Genomic DNA, 18853 nt, shown 5'->3' with positions numbered 1-18853 from the left:
CGTATCCCATTTTCCTCCGAGTTCCCAACAGCATCTTTGTTAATAGCTGAGTACTTTCACTTAAGGGCTCTAAATTGAGATTCCTTTTTAATGGCTAAACTGTAGCGCTTTATAAACCATGTTCTCTGTGTGCTTTAATCCACTGGGATAGCGAAGAGGAAAAAGGCTTCAACTCTTTTCACGGGGAAAAAAAGACACAGGAGGAACATGAAAGCCCTTCATTTACCATATGAAATTTCACTTTCTATCAAGTTAAAATAATTTTTAAAAGTTGGTCCCTGTCCCAGATTACACACATGCACAGCAGGGCGAGCCAACGCAGGGGGTTAATTAGTTTAGGAGGGGAAAAAAGGAAAGGGGAAAAAAAAAAAAGGAACAAGTGAAAGGAGCAGCATTGAACACTGCAAAAATCTTTGGCTGCTTTTTTTGCAGCTTTGATTTTAGATTGCTTTCTAACAATTTCTTAGTCAAGAGAGCCGAGATCTACGGGGACTTCTGTGAAAAACAGAATTATGAAAAAAAATTCAGGTCTAAAATTATACCCTAAGCAATGAAGCGCGCTTTCTTCTATGGGAGCTAAGTCATCTAAAAACTTCTTTTTGAGAAGAAAACTGATGAACTTCTCCCACAGCTTAAGGTCTCAACAAATACATGGAGCCTTCAATGGAGCTAGATTACTTTTGCACGGCCACGTTACAAGTAAAGACCTCTTCTTTGGTGATACCGAAACTATTTGAAATGAGACACACTTGTGTACCTCAAGAGGCAAGGCTGCGGGTTTGCACTGCCTTGGTTAAAAAACAAGTTTGGAAGCTACAAATATTTAAACCACGTCCTCTAAGCTGGCTTTATGGGCTGTATCACAATCAAATGATTCCACGCGAGTTTAGAAATCTGGCATCTTTGGGGCGGGGGGGGCGGGGAGGGAAAAAAAAAACAACTAGCATTCACCGATGACTAGATCTTTTAAAAAAATCTGTTAGAAAACTACAGCTGTAAAAGTAGGAAAGGATTTGCATAACCTACTGCTCTGTAGGTCTCCGCGCACCCAAAGGATTAGCCAAGCATTCATTACCATGAATATCTTGAATTACGTTACCGATTTATACGACAGAGTATAAAATACTGCACAAGAAGACTGGCTTTTTCCCTGCGAAATGAATCGACTTAACCACTGCTTGAAAGAGATCTACATACTAAGGGCTTTTTTACTCACCTCTCTTTACAGTCCCGTGAAAGTCAGTCACAGCAATTCAGTTGCTCTTAGGACTAGCTTTAATCTTGGAGGAGATCCTCTAGGGAAAAAAAAAAAAAAAAAAAAAAAAAAAGAAGACAAACCCGGCTCTGCTCTCCGGCTTCTGGCGGGTTTTTAATCGGGGTGCAACTCTGGCTAAAAGTAGGAGAGGGACTTTTCTCCATATTCCCCCCCTATCTGTAAATACAGCCCTGCTCTGCAGGGCTCGGCGCTATCGGAACACGCAGGAATGCCCACTGGCGTTTGTCAGCCCTCCACACTATCTTTCTTTATATGTGAGGGCTGATTTCCCGCAGACATCATTGTTATGATGGCTCATTTAATCAAACTGTTTAATTGCTCCGGTAATCACTATCATCATCACAGGTACTCAATCATTCATCATTTTGGAGGGGTTTATTGACCTCTGGAGCTCATTCCCTACGCCTATTAAAATCAGGCCAAATATCTGTAACTACCCCTTGAGTCATTTTCCTAAAGTTTAACAAAAAAAAAAAAAAAAAAGAAAAATCTTAAAATCATCGTCATCATCACGAAAAGCAAAGCAAAGCAAAGCAAAGCAAAACCTAACTGAATAAACAATATTTTTCTGCCGTGTATTTTTAAAAGCCGTCTATGTATGAGGCCACATTCACAACCGGGTACATAATCATTGATAAATCCCACTATTAACGGGATAGTCTGTTTTAGATTTTATGTGCAGGGGACCGTGAACGAGGGTGGGGGGTTGGGGAGGACAAAACTGCAGCAATCGATAGTTTGACCATCGCTCCTCCCCTAAACTTCAAGCATCCCCCATGATTGATGATCCCGGGTAGCTTTGGTAATTGACTGCTCTGAGGTAAGGCATGTTTGAGCTCCAGCGAAGTGATTGGGCGAGAGCAACACACCAAAATTAACGCGTGTGTGTGTGCGTGTGCGTGTGCGTTTGGAAAAGTTCATTTGGTGCTCAGGGGTGGGGGGTGCACCGTCTCCCTTAATTTGCTAAATAACCCCACTGTAATTAGCACTACCATTAGAAGGCATTACCGAGCTAATACTTCAGCATACATTCCACAAGCGCAACGTCGATATACGGCAAAGTCCAGCAACATACACTCGTAAATACAGCGCTCACCGCCGGATCCGCTCAAAACGAACATGCAAACAAAAAAAAATCTACATAACATCTGGATCTCTCCTACAAAAGGCTGAGCATGACTTTGTTTTTAAGCCCTTTTCAAAGCCTGGCAGCCTAATCGCAAAACTAAAAGGGATTTCCCCCTCTTCCCCCCCGCCTCTCCCCCCAAGACATCCACAGCGTGCTTGATAGCAGCGATCACTTAATGAAGAGCGGTGCCAAACAGGGTTTGAACGAGGCGTTCTCTTCATGCCCTGGAAAATTAATTTTTAGAAAAAGCACAATGAATTGTCAGAGGAAAGGCACCACGCTTGCGGAGAACAGGCTGGCGGAGGCTTGGCCGGAGCCGGCTCGCTTCCCGGGGAAGATCAACTTTGCGCGGCCCCCCCGTGCCCCGTAGCTCTCCGTGCCCCCGGACGCGCGTACCGCTCGCGGCGACGGCGATAGCCGGCGACTTAAATAAAGGATTCCGCGCGTAAACCAGAGGCTACCCATCGCGGTTACTCGGAAGGTATTTTGTTGCGAAAATAATCTAGCGCAAACCAACCCGGGGCTGGGCTTCTATCGCACTTTTCTTCTCGCTCTCCGCAGTTTTCCCCTGCCTCTCCCCCCTCTCGCACACACGCACTCTCCCTGTCCTTCCTCCCCTGCCTCCCTCCCTCCCTCCCTCGCTCCCTCCCTCCCTCCCTCGCTCCCCTCCCTCCCTCTCTCTCGCACGCTCGCTCGCTCCTTCCTACACGCGTTGCTTCGCTCGGGGCAGGGGCTGCTGCGCGGCTCCCCCCGCGCCGCGCCGCGGCCGCCCTGCCGGCGCGCTGCGCATCACCGGCGCTCTGCCGGCCGGGGGGCCCCGCCGCCCCGCGCCCCGCGCCCCGCCGCCGCCGCTCCCCGCCGCCGCCGCTCCCCGCCGCCGCTCCCCGCCGCCGCCGCCGCCGCCGCCGCTCCCCGCCGCCGCCGCCGCCGCGCTGCAGGACTGGCTATGGCCACCACTACTTCCGGGTTCCGTCACTTCATTCTCCCGCCGATCAGCGCTGCAAAACTGAGCCTCTTCTATAAGGCAGCCAGCAGCCAACCTGCCAACACTTACTGACACTCACTCATCTCAGAGACCGAGGGAGAGAGGGAGACAAAATACCTACCGGGAGGAAAAAAAAAACAAAAAAAAAAAAAAAAGGAGAGAGGGGGAAGTCCGGGCTTTGCAAACTATTCAATTTTTCTTCGCATCTTTCCCCACCCCCCTTCACAGTACTTAAAAAAAAAAAAACAAAACGACCCTATAGCGATCCTAAAAGGCAAAACCCGAGCGCGGAGTTACTGGAAGAAGAAACCGGGGTTAAAAAGATTCCTCCTCTCTTCTTCATCATCATCAACCATCATTCATTCACTACCTTGACATTCCCTGGCTTTGATTGACAGCTGGAGTGGCAAAAAGCCATGAGACACGACAGTTTGGTTACATGTGGGTTGCTGACGGGCCGATCGTAACCTTCAGTTTGGGGGCTTGACAATTTTTTTTTTTTTTTTTTTTTTTTGCGTAGAGAAAGAAAAAAGGAAAAAGAGAGAGAAAAAGGAAAGAGAGAAAGAGAGAGAAAAAAGAAGAAAACACAGAAACTCATCGTGGTTCTTGACTGTTTTTTATATACTATTGTTGTTGTTATTGTTGTTATTATTATTATTTACCCATATTGGAGGATAGGAGAAGTCTATAAGTGGGTTGCAAAAAAAAAAAAAAAAAAAGGAATCTTCTTCACTCTAAATCACTTTCTTTGCTGGACTGGGATATTAAATATACGACACATCCAGGAGTTTATTGGAGCGCAGACTGATGGCGCAAAGGGTAGGTTTAAATCTCCAACACTTACCTATATATAAATCCTCTCTTAAGAGGGGCCTGTCCGATTTGCTCTCCTCTGTTGCTGATGATGATGGCGGCCACTATTAAAAAATAGCAGCAAAAATTATTCACTAGCTTTTTGTGTGTGTGCGTGAGTGTCTCTCTGTGTGTGTCTCTCTCTGCAATTGTTCCACGCTTTTTTCCTCTCTAGCTTTTCCCCCAGCAGCGCGATTTCCCTGCTCTCTGCCTGCTCAGTAGCACGGGTTTCACAGGGGAAAGCTTGCTGCTGCTGCTGCTGCCGCCGCCGTTACTGCCGCTGCTTAGGAAAGACTAAGAAATACATATGTGTGTCTGTGTATATACGAACGTATATATATGTATACACATATAGCTGCTTTTTTTTTTTTTTTTTTTTTTTTTGTCTCTGGCTTTGACAAGGACAAGGGGAATTGCTACTAAATAATGTTTCTGGTAACTTTCAGATTATTTCCCCCTTTATCTCCCCCCCCCCCCCCCGATGCACCCTACCTTTCCTCTCTCCTTCCCAGTGTTGATTTATTTATATAGTTGCTTTTGATTCTGCTTGTTTATTCATTTATATTTTATTTTTTTGTCCTTCCTTTCTAACGCAGAGTAACTCTAGTTTCTCTCCTCCGTTTCCTTCCTTTTCATCCCCGTTTCCTCGTTAGGGTTCCTCCTGCCCGTGCTGAAGAGGACCATCTCCCCCCGCACGCACAGGCAGGCACACACACACACACACACTTTCCCCCCTTACCTCTCCCCGCACCCCCACTCCTCCCTCAGCCTCTCCAGCCTCTGCTCCCGATCCCAGTTGATTTTCATTTTGCACATTTCTCTCTCTGTTGTGGCTGTTCTTGTTTTGTTTTGCTCTGTTTGTGTCTGTCCGGGTGCTTTACTCTCTTCTGACTTTTGTTGTTGTTGTTTGTTTGTTTTTTTATTCCTCTCTCTCTCTCTCTCTCTCTTCCCCTCTTTCTCTTTCTTTCTTCTCTTCCGGCCCGTTTTTTGACAGTACGATGAGCTGCCCCACTACGGCGGGATGGACGGAGTAGGGGTGCCGGCGTCCATGTACGGGGACCCCCACGCCCCCCGGCCGATCCCCCCGGTGCACCACCTCAACCATGGGCCGCCGCTCCACGCCGGACAGCACTACGGCGCCCACGCCCCGCACCCCAATGTCATGCCGGCCAGCATGGGCTCCGCTGTCAACGACGCCCTGAAGCGGGACAAGGATGCGATCTACGGGTAGGTGCCGCCGGGCCGCCCGGCGCCATGGCCCGGCTCCGCAGCGCCGGTGCCCGCGGAGCGGCGAGGGCAGGAGCGGGGCGGGCGGGCGGCGGGGGCTCCCGCGGGGCCGCGGTGGCGGGCGGCGGCAGCGGCCAGCCGAGCCCCGGAGCGGGGCGGGGGGAAGCCCCGGCGGGCCCGGCGGGAGGGCGGCGGCCGCGGAGCCCCCAGCCGCCCGCTCCGGAGGGAGACCCGCGCGGTGGCACTGCCACTGCCACTGCTGGCCGTTTCGGGGCGAGTGCAGTCCCAGCCTGGCTCCCAGCTGCGGTGCCAGCACCCGCGGGAAACGGGTCCTGGAAAAACAGACCTCTCGGGGAGAGAGGCTGGACTGGGGGGAGCTGGTGTTGCCTTGCCTCCCCTCGCTTTTTTTCTTTTTGATTTTTTCTTCTTATTTTCCCCTTTTCATTTTTTTTCCCCGTGGGTTTTTTGTCTTTCTCGGAAAGGCCCCAGTTAGGAGTTCAGACAGGAGAGGTGGCTCTCGTTGCTCTGGATTTTAGTCGGAGAAGTGTTGTTCTGGTGTTCTCCTTCGTGCCATAACAACACTCTTCCAACACTGTAAATAAAGAGCTATTCGCATCGCGGAAGGTAGTAAGAATAAAAGGGATTCGCTTCTCGCAAGCAGCTCTTCCCTGAGACAGAAGAAATAAATACACCGGGGGCACTGAGCTGAGTTTTCTATTTAGGAAAGAAAGAACGTGAGGAAAAAAGAAGCACGGACCCAACAGAACTCAAGCCCGTGCCAGGGCATTGCTTGGGGGGAATGACACCGATTCCCTTCAGTGCCTTTTAGAAAAAAATGCTAAATGGTCCTAAAAGGAGCGATAGTAACATCTATGACAGAGTGTGGGGCCTTGATCAGGCACCGAAGGGGAAAAGAGACAAATGCATGCTTACTACTTAGCACGCAGATAAAATATTTTTTTTTTTTCTGACTACACCAACTATGGGAAAATATTTCGCGAAGTGCTGCCTCCCTCCGCCCCCTCCCCAGCTCACTTATCTGGACAGCTGGTATTTTACTTGGGTGTGCTTCCTAAGCCAGGAAACTTCACCACATTTTTGTTAGCAGGCCCCTTGAAAAATAAAATTACGTATTAAGTAGTTTGCAGTTTGCCTAGCCGTGCTTCTCATTTCAGGTCATAGCTGGAGGGTAGGGATGGGATCTTCCAGGTTTCGCGTTATTTTAAGCTGTGGCGAAAAGTGTAAGATTCCCAGCTGAGCTGCTGCCTGCGTGAGCGTGTTTGGTGCCTTGTGCGTTTGGAGGGGAGGTCACTTTTGTCCTCGTCTGTGGGGACTGCACGGGGGATGCAATTCAATTTCAAAAGGAAAAAGAAAAAAAAAAAACCACCACAACACCAAAAACCCGCATTTTTATTTCAAAATGTTGCTCTCCCCTGCTCTGCCCAAAGCAATACCGCGAGGCTGCGGAGCGTGGCTGTGTCCGTGTGTCCGTGTCTGTGTGTCCGTGCATTTAAAAAAAAAATACTTGTTGATTAGAGCTCTTCTTTCCCCCTCTCCCCCACCCCCTCCCCTCTCTTTGTGTGCCACTGCCCGGTAGGCACCCGTTGTTCCCCCTCTTAGCTCTGGTCTTTGAGAAGTGCGAGCTGGCGACCTGCACGCCCCGGGAGCCCGGCGTGGCCGGCGGGGACGTCTGCTCCTCCGACTCCTTCAACGAGGACATCGCCGTCTTCGCCAAACAGGTCCGGCACCTCTCCCCCCGCCCCCGGCCCTTCCCCGCACTCCCGCCACCTCCTCGGCCCACACGGCCGGGCGCTGGCAGGGGGCAGCCCCCCTCGCCCCCCCGCACCCCGGCCCCGGCCGCCGGGGGGGCGGGGGGAGCGGCGGGGGTGCGCGCTGCCGGCCCGGCTGGCCCCGACCCTCCTCCGCCGGCGGCCCCTCCGCGCTGCCGGGCCGAGGCTCCCGGCCCTCGCCCTCCCGCGTTCATGAAAGGGAAAAGTGACTGCGGCCGGGCGCTGAGGCAGAGGGAGCGGGGGAAAGGCCGGAGATCAAAAAGAGAGGGCTCCTGTGGCAAGGGCGGCCGGCTCGGCGCTGGGCTGGCGGGAGCGGAGCAGGCTCCTGCTCACAGCGCGGGTGACTCCGGGGCGTCCGGCCGGATTTTGGTCTGACCTGTACCGGCCAGTTCGGTCACAGGGGGTTTTTTCCCCCCCTTCGAGTGATTCGGTTGCAGGGCTGAGGAGAGAAGCTGCAATTCACGCCGCTTTTCCTTCTTCTCGCAGGTCCGCGCTGAAAAACCACTTTTTTCTTCAAATCCAGAGTTGGACAATTTGGTAAGGCCTGCTCACCCCGCTGCCCCGCTCCCCTCCCGCCCTTCCCCACCCCACCGCCAGCTGCCGGCAAGCGCCCTCCGCCGTCCGGGCCGGCGGGGCAGCGGCTGCCGGGCCGGGCACCCGGGCCGGGCGGGCCGGGGAGGGGGAGAGCCGGCGGGCTGGAAAGCTACCGTCAAGAGCCGTCCGAGAGCTGCACTTTTAAAGTGAGCCAGGGCAAACTCTCCAGCCCCGGTGCATTGCAAAGCTGTGTTTGAAAGCCGCGGGAAGCTAAAGTGAAGGAAATAACTGCTTAAGAAGAGAGAGCTGGAGATTTCTAACGTAATTCTTTTGCTAATGTGAACAATTTCAATATTCAAAGTGCCTAAATCCGCTTGTAAAGAAGATGCCAAACTATTCATCCTCTCCCCCCCCGCCTTTCTCCTGCGGGCGGTGGGGGGGTGGGAGTGTGTGTTTGACTCCTCTGCGGACCCTCAGAGATGAGGGCCGGGGTGTTGAGAGGGAGCGAGGAAAAGAGGAAGAGGTTTTCTCCAAGATCGCGGTAATAAAGCACTAATCACGGCTCCTGGAATAAATATGATAAAAATCAAGTGCTTAGGTTAAAGTCGATCAAAATTGTTCGAGCGTGACCAATGAGCTAAAATCCTGGGTAATGACTGCGCGCCCTGACAATCCCCTTCTCCCCCTCGCCCACTCGGGCTCGCAGCTCTGCACAGCCCCCGTGCTCCTGTCTCCCACGTAACCCCCTGCTCAAAACTTTCTTGCAGATGATCCAAGCAATACAAGTACTAAGGTTTCACCTTTTGGAATTAGAAAAGGTAAGAGCCACGGAGGCGGGCGGGGGGCAAGCCATTCCCTCCCTGTCCCCCCGTCCCTCCTTCCCCCCCCCCCCCCCCCCGACTATTTGGGATGACTTGTAAACACGGCCAGAGAAGACAGGGGAAACGCAGGGTGATGCTGTAACCTGTGCCATCAGAGCATGTCACACCCGACAGCCATGGCCAGCCCAGCCCGGCGTTATTTTTTTTTTTCCAGTGTATTTTCCTTATTTCATATTATTAAATGCCTTCCGTCCTTCTTACCCCTTCCCTCAGTGGCAGCTCTTTTCCTGACTCGGAAATAACACGTTTAACAAAAAGCGAAATGAAAGCCCTTCTGCCTTTCTCCAGCTCTGGCAGGCATATTAACCCCAAGCAAGCACGAAATGTTTGGGAGAGGCAGGGGGCCCTGCGCGGCGTGGGGAGGGGGCTGTGCCCTGGGACGAGAGCGGCGCTTCCCACAGCCTCAGCGAGCAGCTTCGTTTTACTGCTGCCGGCCACACAGACCTTTTTTTAGCCCCGGTTCAAACCGACCCCGTCCCGAGTGACTAGTTGTACCTGTCTGGGCTGTGTATGCTCCAGAGATACCGCCTGGGTCCAGCTCCCAGCCTTCTGATGTTATCACCACATCGGGTTTTCCTCTGCACACCAGACCGAGCCCACTATCTCTCTCTCTCTAACTTGTTGCTGCGGCAAGTCTCTAGAGAATAATATGTGCTGCAACAATTTCTCTATTGTTTCCTTGCCTTCAACTATTGTGCCCCTTAATTAGAGTTACTTGTGGAGTAGATCAGAGGGTTGTTCTTGCTACCAAAAAAAAAAAAAAAAAAAAGTTGCAATCCGATATTTTGCCATTATTGATACTATTATTCTTGTTACTGTTTTCAGGTTCATGAATTGTGCGATAATTTCTGCCATCGGTACATTAGTTGTTTGAAAGGAAAAATGCCAATAGATCTCGTTATTGATGAAAGGGATGGCAGCTCCAAATCAGACCACGAAGAACTCTCAGGATCTTCCACAAATTTAGCCGACCATGTAAGTCCTTCTGATTTCTTTGTGGCACTTTTTAAGACTTCAACCTGCTTAGGGGACCTGTCTCCGATTTCATTGTTTTGCTGCTGTTATTATTATTATTATTATTATTATTGTTACCACTACTTGAACGTCTTGCAAGCTCGGATCCCATCTTTACACTGTCTTCCCTCTCGCTTTGTAAAGTTGTAGGAATGCAAAAGGTTCCTTCTGTTTCCATCTGTAAAGCAGCAGGTTTGCAAGGGTTTGTAAAGTTTCCTGGTCTGGGCGGCTTGGAGAGCTGGCAAACTGTCGGTTTGATGTGGGGATCGGTGCTTTCTCTTCTTCTTTGCCAACTCTGTAATCAATGCAGCAAAGTAAGGAAACAGAGACAAGAAAGTTAGGGAGAAAGTTTGCTGATTTGCTCCCCCCTCCCCTCTGGTGGGGATGACAAGTGATGAGAATTATTGGCAATACTACATTGCATTAAAAAAAAAGGGTTAGCACATTAGAGTTTCCAATGCTTGTGCTTTATAGCAACTTATTGTCAGAATATGGACTTATTGCCAAACGCCTGAAGCATCTTCATAATAAAAGACAGTAACCTTGATGAAGCAATTATTAACAATGTATTACAGAAAGCTGGAGAGAATGATGATTGAGTAACCGTAGGTTAGCGGTTGATTTTAACACTTTGGGAGTTGGTGAATTAGTGCTATGTGTGTAGGACTGAACGTTGGTGTGCGTGGGGAGGAGAGTGCCTTTGTTTTTCCGGGTTTTGGAGCGGCTCCTGTGATCCTTCAAAAGATGCAGACGCGGAGAGGCTTCGGGATGTGGAGGGAAAGATTGCAGCTGGTACCGCAGAAAGGGGAAGGAATAGCTCTGATTAAAAAGAGTGGGTGTGAACTCTAGTTTATTTATAGGAACGCATCCCTGGGGGGAAAAGGGGTTTACACAGTTTTAGATTCAATTGAACTCATGATCTAAATGATACAGTCTAATATTTTAGCGGTTGAAATATTAAATTAACACCCGGTGTGAAGTTAACCGTGCTTTCTGCACAGGCGCCTGCCTTTACTTCCCAGTGTGTTAAGAAGAGTAGCTGCAAGCCCAGGGAGAATGAGCTTTCTAGGAGCTTTTGTTTCCTTTGAAAACATGTTGTTTGTGTGTGTATTTGATAATTACATTAGACTTGGACTGAAGCTGAATTGGGAGATAAAATAATAATAAATTCTTCTAAATGCCCCCCTTCTGGCACAGCTTAGTTCCAGAGCCCGGGAAATATTTTTGGACCCAAGCCTTAGCTTTCATTTTCTCATTTGTATTCGATAAACATTGCAGGACAAGTTTTTTGCGATGTCTTACAATTTAAATCTATTATTTTGAGAGAGAAAAAAATGTATGCAGAGGTTCCTGAAAGTTTCTCTGCTTATCAGCTCTCTCACACGTAGATAATAAACTCTATGAGGCATGACACTGTTTCAAAAATATTTGTTTTATGACATTTTACAACCCTAAATTTGTGTGCGTAAGTATTCTGGGAGAGTACTAGAAAAGAAATTGAAATGAGTGGCAACCTGAAAGATATGGGGTCATTGTGTATGATTCAGAGCAGCAGGAAAAAAAAGTACATGTTTCTCCAGTACAGTTTCTTTACAAGAGTGTGTTTCAAGTGGAAGTGTAGAAATGGAGCATGCTTATGTTTATATTGAAGAGATTAGATAAACTAGCCTGTTTAGGGTTCTGGCAGATGGCGAATGCTCAAGCCAATTTGCAGTGCTCCATTATAATATTTAAATTCACACACAATGATAGGACAGAGGTGGAGGGGGTTAGCATTTTGATAATTTAATAACTATTATCTTCCCTAAGAAGAATCTCCTCTTGCTTTTGTGGCCCCAAAAACAAACTCAAATAAATATGACAATCCATTTATCTTGCACCCGTTAGGGTTTACCACTTCATTGGGTATTATAATTTAAAGCCCTTTATTTCCTGGAGATTTGAGCTATAACATTTTTACTTTAGCCCCCTGCTATTTGTTTTGAAAGGAAGCAATAATTTGTGCAACCAGAACACCAACTGGGAAATGAAGAGTTGTATCACATAGTTACATTTTATTCATGCGTTTTGGGAAATGTGTCTCCTTATTGGATTTTTTTTTTTTTTTTTTTTGTATATTAGCTTGTTTTCCCAACAAAACTTTAACACTCTTTCATAGCTTAGTCAAACTACTGTGTGTGTACACGTTTGTATCTGCACTGTACAAGGTTCCAGCAGGAAGAAATCCACTTTTATTCATCAAGAAGGAAAAGCTTTAAAAAATGGCTAATATAAACATGCAAGACTACCAAAAAAACGAGCTATCATTTGTGAGCATCTACCTGAAAATGTAGTAGTTCAAGCATGCAAATTTGTCCAATTTGACTCTCCAGGTTTATTTTTTCATTTGCTTTGATATGCATATTTAATATATAGCCTCAGGCTAGATCTCATTTGGTGAAAGTTGGTGCAGGGGTGATGATGAGCCACTTCAGAAGGACAGAGACAGCATGTTGTTTCCTCTGTTTTATGTATTGGCCCACTATTCTGATCCATGGGTCTTCCTCTCATGGTTTTATTTGCACATGAAATACTAGGAGCATTTTAACTGATTGGCTATGAATAATGATAGCCAAAAAGAAGTGTAGTTTAATTTGTTGTGTGCCAAGGTTTCTCTTGTGGAGGTGACAGTTTGTGACAGCTGCTTGACACCCCAAAAATCCATACACCTCTATTCTTATTAAGTAGTATAAAGCTACACTGTGTGTGTTTAATGTGAATGCGAGGGGTGGCAGCGGTGACAGTGGCAGTGCTGAACTAGGAACTAAGGCAGCTCTCACTTTTATTCCTTTGCTAGACCTGAAAACGTAGCGTGAGGGAAAGTAACAGAAAGAATTGTAGGATTAGCCAATATTTACCATAAGACTTTAAATGGGGTACTCAAATAGCGCATGCTTCCCTTTTCAAAATCTACTGCTCTACTATTTATATAACTTAATTGGAAACCAAAACCAAAATCAACAAAGGAATGAACCCTTCAGAGATATACCTGTGCTGGAAAAAGGAGACAGCTGTAAGCGGTTGTGCTATACGTGTTTTGTAATAAATGTGTTTATCGAATTTTATTTTAGTGCGCTATTAACTGTTATGTAATACAGTAAGTGTAAAGGGTCCGGGGACTTGGTAGATCAAATAGTGCAGCGCTGGCCACAAGAAGCTGAAACTTTTGTTATTACTCTGCTGTGTTTAGTAAATATAACAGCCCATAATTAGTGTTTGAATTTTTAACACCCTCATATTTTTTTATTGCTCTGAGGTATTAGCTGTAGATGGGAAGAAGGTAATTACAGCTATGCCCTGGCTGAACTAGATCAGTTAGGGGAAAAAAAAAAAAATAAAAGAGGAAAGAAACCTTTCCAGCTGCAGTTCAAGTTGAGTTTCCCAGCACAGACAATTTATTATTGTTCAATATAAACATTCTGGGCCCTATCCTGCATTCTGTGTTCAGCCTAAATTATCTGTTGAGATTGCCAACAAATCTTTTTTTTTTTTTTTTTTTTTCCCCTTTCAAGCTATTCAAAGCTGAAAAACATAATGCTTGGAAAATTTGGAGATTTTAAAACTTTTTCCAGCATATGATTACATTTCGTATTTTAATTACATTTCTTTTGTACCTGGCTTCACCTGGTGCCACACAATTCTTCCTTTAGCACAAACCTACTTTGAAGCCTAGTAATTCTCCCATAGAAATTTATGGCTCTCCTTCCGCTGGCTTTCATGGGAGCAGGATCAGGGCCTCAGTCTTTCTGATATTTGTTTATATGTTCTAGTCAATTTGCAGCTGAGAGGTAATAATAGACAGATCATCATTCATAAAATATAATTAAAAATGGATAGAAATATACATACATCTCTTTTTTATAAAAGGACTGTTGACAGATTAGAAATCCGATGCCTTAGCTGTAGAAGAGAAATACTAGTCTGAATATTAAACCTTTCAGCTCTCAAATGAGGAGATACTTTTATTTTGTACTTTTGGACATCCAGACATTTTACATTTCTTTAATATTTCTTCCCAAAGAACGGTCTGTGCAAATTCCTGACATCTTGCAGATGTGAACAAATAAAAATAGGGTAATATATATCTGTTCCAGTTATATAATTAAACCTTTAGGTAAGATTTCACTGAGTAATGAGGAAGTAATTGGGGGCCTGATGCTGCAGTCTCCAGGTATGCCATACTTTGATGAACTTCAGTGGGAGTTTTGAGTATGCCAGGATCAGACCCCAAAGGTGCCCTTTCTGTTTGCAGTGTGTCAGAAGGGAAACTCAGTAAACTGCAGCAATAATAAGGCAAACTTTTTTCTTTAATAACCAAATTTCCTAGTATGTGGCTTAAGAGTTAGGATGTTACGGTAGGCCCTGTGCATTCTGAAGGGGCAAGGAGCATCAGGAGCTTTCCGAGACTGTAGCAAATGTTGTGTATTTCCTCCTTTTGATGGGCCAAGGTACTCTGCAAAGGCATTCTATAGCTCAAATTTGAGTGTTTTAATTTTAAACTGGGTTCTCTCAGACTGAACCGATAATGTATTTCACTATCTGTTTGATGCCGGTGTTTCCTCTTTGGTTTGAGTTGTCTATCAGTCTAGATGAAGTGTAGCCATGCAGAATGACGTAGAAGCACAATTTAAAAACCAAGAAAACCCCGATTTTTCAAGTCTCAGTTCCTTGCTGACAGGTGGATTACATGTCTGATTTCAATCTTAATTAGAAAATACAAAGCACGCAGCTTTTCAGAATGTTGCCATGTTCTAGGAGTATCAAAAATTCCTCCTGACACTTTCCTCAAATGCAAAATCAAGGGACAAGAATTAAAACTTGTACGTATATACACATACATGCACAAATATCTGATAGATCATGATGCCCTGTGTTTTGTTTAAATTGCGTAATTCTGACACAAAAAAGTTATCATATTAGGTATGCATCTGTAGGAAAATAAACCTTAGTAATACCAGGAGTAGTCTTTTTTAGAAAACATACATATCATGTCAAATTAGAGCTTTTCATGGCTCTTTTATTTATTGAAACTTTCTTTACATAGTAAGTTTATTATTACTGTGCTCCACAACAGTCTCTAAGAGACCATCTTGAACTTTATACATAAAAAACACAGACAGACAGAGATGCACACACAAACACATGTGCATGTGTGTGTATAGGTTTCTATGTCTGGCATAGTATACCATCTTTTGATATACGGTGGTACCTAGATACCGATTTTTGTGGTATCAATCACATCAGTCGTTCCACCCTATTTACAGGTGTTACTTGTAAGAACAAGGTGAGCAGGATTTGGCTTGTATTGGGGGGGGGGGGGGGGAGGAATGCCATCTGTATCAGTAGTTCAGTTCAGTTTGGTGTTTGCAAAATTAATTTACCAGAGCAACCTCCAGACCTTTGAGTCCAATCATCTTCACAAAGAACGAGCTCTACAGACGTTGTAGTTTCTGTTATGAACGTAAGTTGTGTTTCATTTGTTCCTGCAAGATCAATGGTTTTGTCCATTTAATCTGAGAAAGTATAAGGGCCTGATCCTGTCACAGTTGTATACTTAAAACTTCAGTTAATGTCTGTGAGCCAAATCCTGCTCAGCTTACTCACATGGGTATCAGCTGGCCTGATAGATTTTACTTCCCAGTTATAAATAAGAAGCAAATTCCTTATCATTAATTGAGTCTTTAATATCACCATAAAAAGCAGTGTGAGATCAGAATCAGCCCTAGCGGGACTATGTACACTCACAAAAAATTAGCCAGACTTTGCCCTGTGGAAATTCTCGGCATACAATGTACAAATTGCAATTCAACAGAAGGTTATCCTATATAAAATTTCTCTGTTACAACATGTTCGTTCAAGAAATCCTGTAGCAGTTATAAAATCTTACAGTTTCCACCGGATTTGCAGCGTTGACAAAAGAGTAACGCATCAGATTTGCTTTGTATGCCAGGAGACTCTTGTCCTTTCTGTTGCTCTTTTCTAGATTTAGCAAAATTCAGTGGTGGTGCTAGATAATTTTTTTTTTAACTTTCAAGGGAAAAAACACTGGCAAAATTGTGTTTTCTAGGGAAGGCTATGTGTGTAAATGAGAAACAGTGGATAGCAGCGGAGTGATCTCCTGTGGCCCTGCTAGTACAAGCTTTCCCCATATTGTCTCCTGCTTTTATATTAATTACAACTTGCATTATCAGCTGCGAGTCTGTAGCCCAGCAAATAGAAAATACTGCCCCTGGAGACCTAGCTTCTTGTATCTATTTTCCATCTCCTTCTATTGTGCTCTACTCAGTATTCACTGCTTTTCTCCTGGTAACACTGCTCTTTAACACAATTAGGTAAGAGCAAGAGGAGCACCATATTTGACTCCCAATTATTAAAACTACTGGGAATAGATACATGTGTGCTGTTTACCTTCTATGGTACCTGGCATTGGTTTAGGTCATACGTGTGTGAAAATTTTATAGTATGCACACGTACACAAAACAGGCAATTGCATTTTGGCAGACATCATCCACACTCTTCTACGTGTTCCTGCAAAGCATATTACTAAACTTGCAAGAAGATAGGAGAAGCCATGCTAACAGTTAGGGTAATTTATCAAAAGCTATCTGGGTTTTTGTTTGTTTTTTTTTTTTTTTTACAGTGTGATAGCTTAATACAAATTTCATTGAAATTAATAGAAAAATCACAATTAGTGTTAGCGGGCTTTAGATTAGGATCTCTTTAGGTACCTAAACTATACTGATGAAGTGTTTCCAGTGAAGTACACTTTAGATGTGTCATTTGGTCCCATGTTTTTGTGAAGACATACATAAAATAACTACTTACGGTTAGGCACTTGGCCAAGAAGTTTTTCTTGAGGGATGCAAAGTTGGAAACAGTCTAGGGGAGAAAAGAGAAGTTCACTGACACGTACAATGATCTTAGTCCAAAGCAAAAGAATGCTGCCTTTTTATGAGGCTGTAAACTCCACCCCTAGAGTTATTTGTCATTTTTTATAATAATAAAGCCTAGCTATTTCCCTCCCTTTCAAATTCCTCCAACATTCTACTGTCGTGTCTTGTAAATATCCCATCTTATTATTTCTGTCCTTCAACAAAATTCTGCCAATTTGCTTCCTCAAGAAAACTGTGTCACAAGAAATACATTGAGTTCCCAATCAATACAGTCTGTCTTTCCCAAACGGGATCTACAAACTGCGGTCAAGAACAACTCAGCCTGGTAGAGACAGCAAGTGCTTTCAGCTGCGGGAAGTCTTATTCAGTGATCCTTTCCAAATCGTTACGGTTTTGAAACAGAAAGGCCGGTCTAGCTTTTGAAATACTGTATGATAGGTTTTGGATGACATTTGCCTTAAAACATAGCTGAGGTGTTACCAGTTAATTATTGTAATTTTCATATGTGTGATAAGGAGCTCCAACAGCAGCCAGCTTAAGAGAGCCTGCAGTGCATAAAATTAACATAACTCACTGTGTTCCCTGAAAAGTTTAGCCTAGGTGAACATGTTGCAATTATTACATTTTATAAAAGAAGGTTCCAGCCTGATGTTGTTGGAGGGCTAAACTCATGCTATGCTATTGTTTCTTTCCTTTTTCATGTATTTCTTCTAGCTCTTTATCTGATTACCATCCGGCAAACAGCTGACGCTAAGAGGCTGCAGAGGGCTGAAGAGCTCCTGTCTGCTGTTTGCCTTCAGCTTGAAGCTATTTGAGTGGCTTCCTAACTCAGAGATAAAAAGAGAAGCTCATAGGCACAACTGTGTTTTAATCCAGGCTGTAAAGAAACTTGCTCAGTTTTTTGCATTTTATTTCCCTCTGAACTTTTTGCTAACCTTATTTTCAACTTTTTTGTTTTTTTTAATAACATCTGGGCTGCTTGAACTTTCAAGACTTCTCATCTTTCTTTTTGTGTTTCTTTCCACCTGACTCTCTGAAATGATGGTAAAATGTTTTGTGTTTTTGTTGTTGTTTTTTTTTTTTAATGAAATTTGGGGGGGGTTACAGTATTAATAGTGATTTCTGAGATCTAATTAATATAAAAACCTCAATGAATATAAAATATTATTGTTTGGTGGTTTGTGGTTTGTTTGGTTTTTTTTTTTCCTGTTGTCGTTCTGTGTGAGGAAAAGTAGATCAGTCTTCTAGGTTTTGGAGGGGGTGGTGGTTTTGTGCCATAAGTGCTGTTGTGTTGTCTGTTGCAGTGATAGGTTAGGCAATTTCAGATCCTGGCCTGTCTTCTGATTTTACTCATACCTTTCTGCCATGGAACCACATACGGGGGTGCATGTGTGTGTCTGTGTAAGGTGAAGGGGATTTGGATCCTTCTTACCCTTTGGTCACCTAGGGCTTTACTGGGAGCCTTTTGAAGTCATGGGCTCTTCTCTTTGTCTCTGCTGCGATCTGGGTCAGACCCGTTAGATTTATGTTACTGGGTATTGTAGCAAGCCGTTATTTGGCAGTTCTATTTTGCGTTGCTATAGAGCATGTGGTACTAATCAGTGCTAGGAGATTACTTTGAGATGTTTCAATATATATTTTGGGACCTGATTCCAATCACACTTACACTGAATTTTACAATGGGTAAATCAGTTGATTTTTGTTGAACTTTTTCCTACTACACGTCGGGGTAGATGAGGTCAGAATCAGTCCTGCTCAAAGAATTTACCTAAACTTGTCGCTTGCTGCTTTTAGGATCTCCTTGTGCTTTAATAGTCCGGTGTTATTTCACAACACAGACTTAAAATGTAATCAAAACTAAGAAGCAATTTTTTTTTTTTTTGAGGGGGGATTTTTTTGTTTGTTTTGTTGTTGAATTATTATAATGTGCTTGATTTAAGTTGTCACATACAGGTGACAAGTAATGCAGGTCCAGCCCCTAGTCTGATCTGTTTCATGTGTTCTTGCTCTCCTTTTCTGCCAGAGGAAATTCCATCTCTTGCCTGCCTTCATGTGGTGCTGATAAAGCTCTTCCTGTACAGTAGAATTCCTGTTTTCCTTTAAGCAACAGCAGGGTATTGGGAATGATCAGGAAAGGGGAGGAGGACAGGAGGAGAATACACTCAACAAAGTAGCACTAAACTGTAACATTAAGTTTTCCTCACTTATCCTTTTAAATAGCAGCTCCTCGCTC

At 44.9% G+C, this 18853-nt stretch overlaps 1 protein-coding gene across 1 annotated transcript in view; it reads left to right on the top strand.

Annotated features, from left to right (window-relative positions):
* The first annotated feature begins 4089 nt into the window (after window positions 1-4089).
* The window catches only part of MEIS2 (Meis homeobox 2), a 172299-nt gene continuing 157535 nt past the window's right edge, over window positions 4090-18853 (top strand). Inside the window, exons 1-6 of the mRNA XM_082317030.1 lie at window positions 4090-4209; window positions 5237-5469; window positions 7067-7208; window positions 7746-7796; window positions 8561-8611; window positions 9500-9649. Of these exons, the coding sequence (XP_082173156.1) occupies window positions 4198-4209; window positions 5237-5469; window positions 7067-7208; window positions 7746-7796; window positions 8561-8611; window positions 9500-9649 (639 nt within the window). The 5' untranslated portion in view covers window positions 4090-4197. The remainder of the gene's footprint in view (window positions 4210-5236; window positions 5470-7066; window positions 7209-7745; window positions 7797-8560; window positions 8612-9499; window positions 9650-18853) is intronic.

Source organism: Platalea leucorodia (genome assembly GCF_965183815.1).
Source record: "Platalea leucorodia genome assembly, chromosome: 7".
NCBI lineage: Eukaryota > Metazoa > Chordata > Aves > Pelecaniformes > Threskiornithidae > Platalea > Platalea leucorodia.
This window is presented reverse-complemented; position numbering and strand designations above follow the sequence as displayed.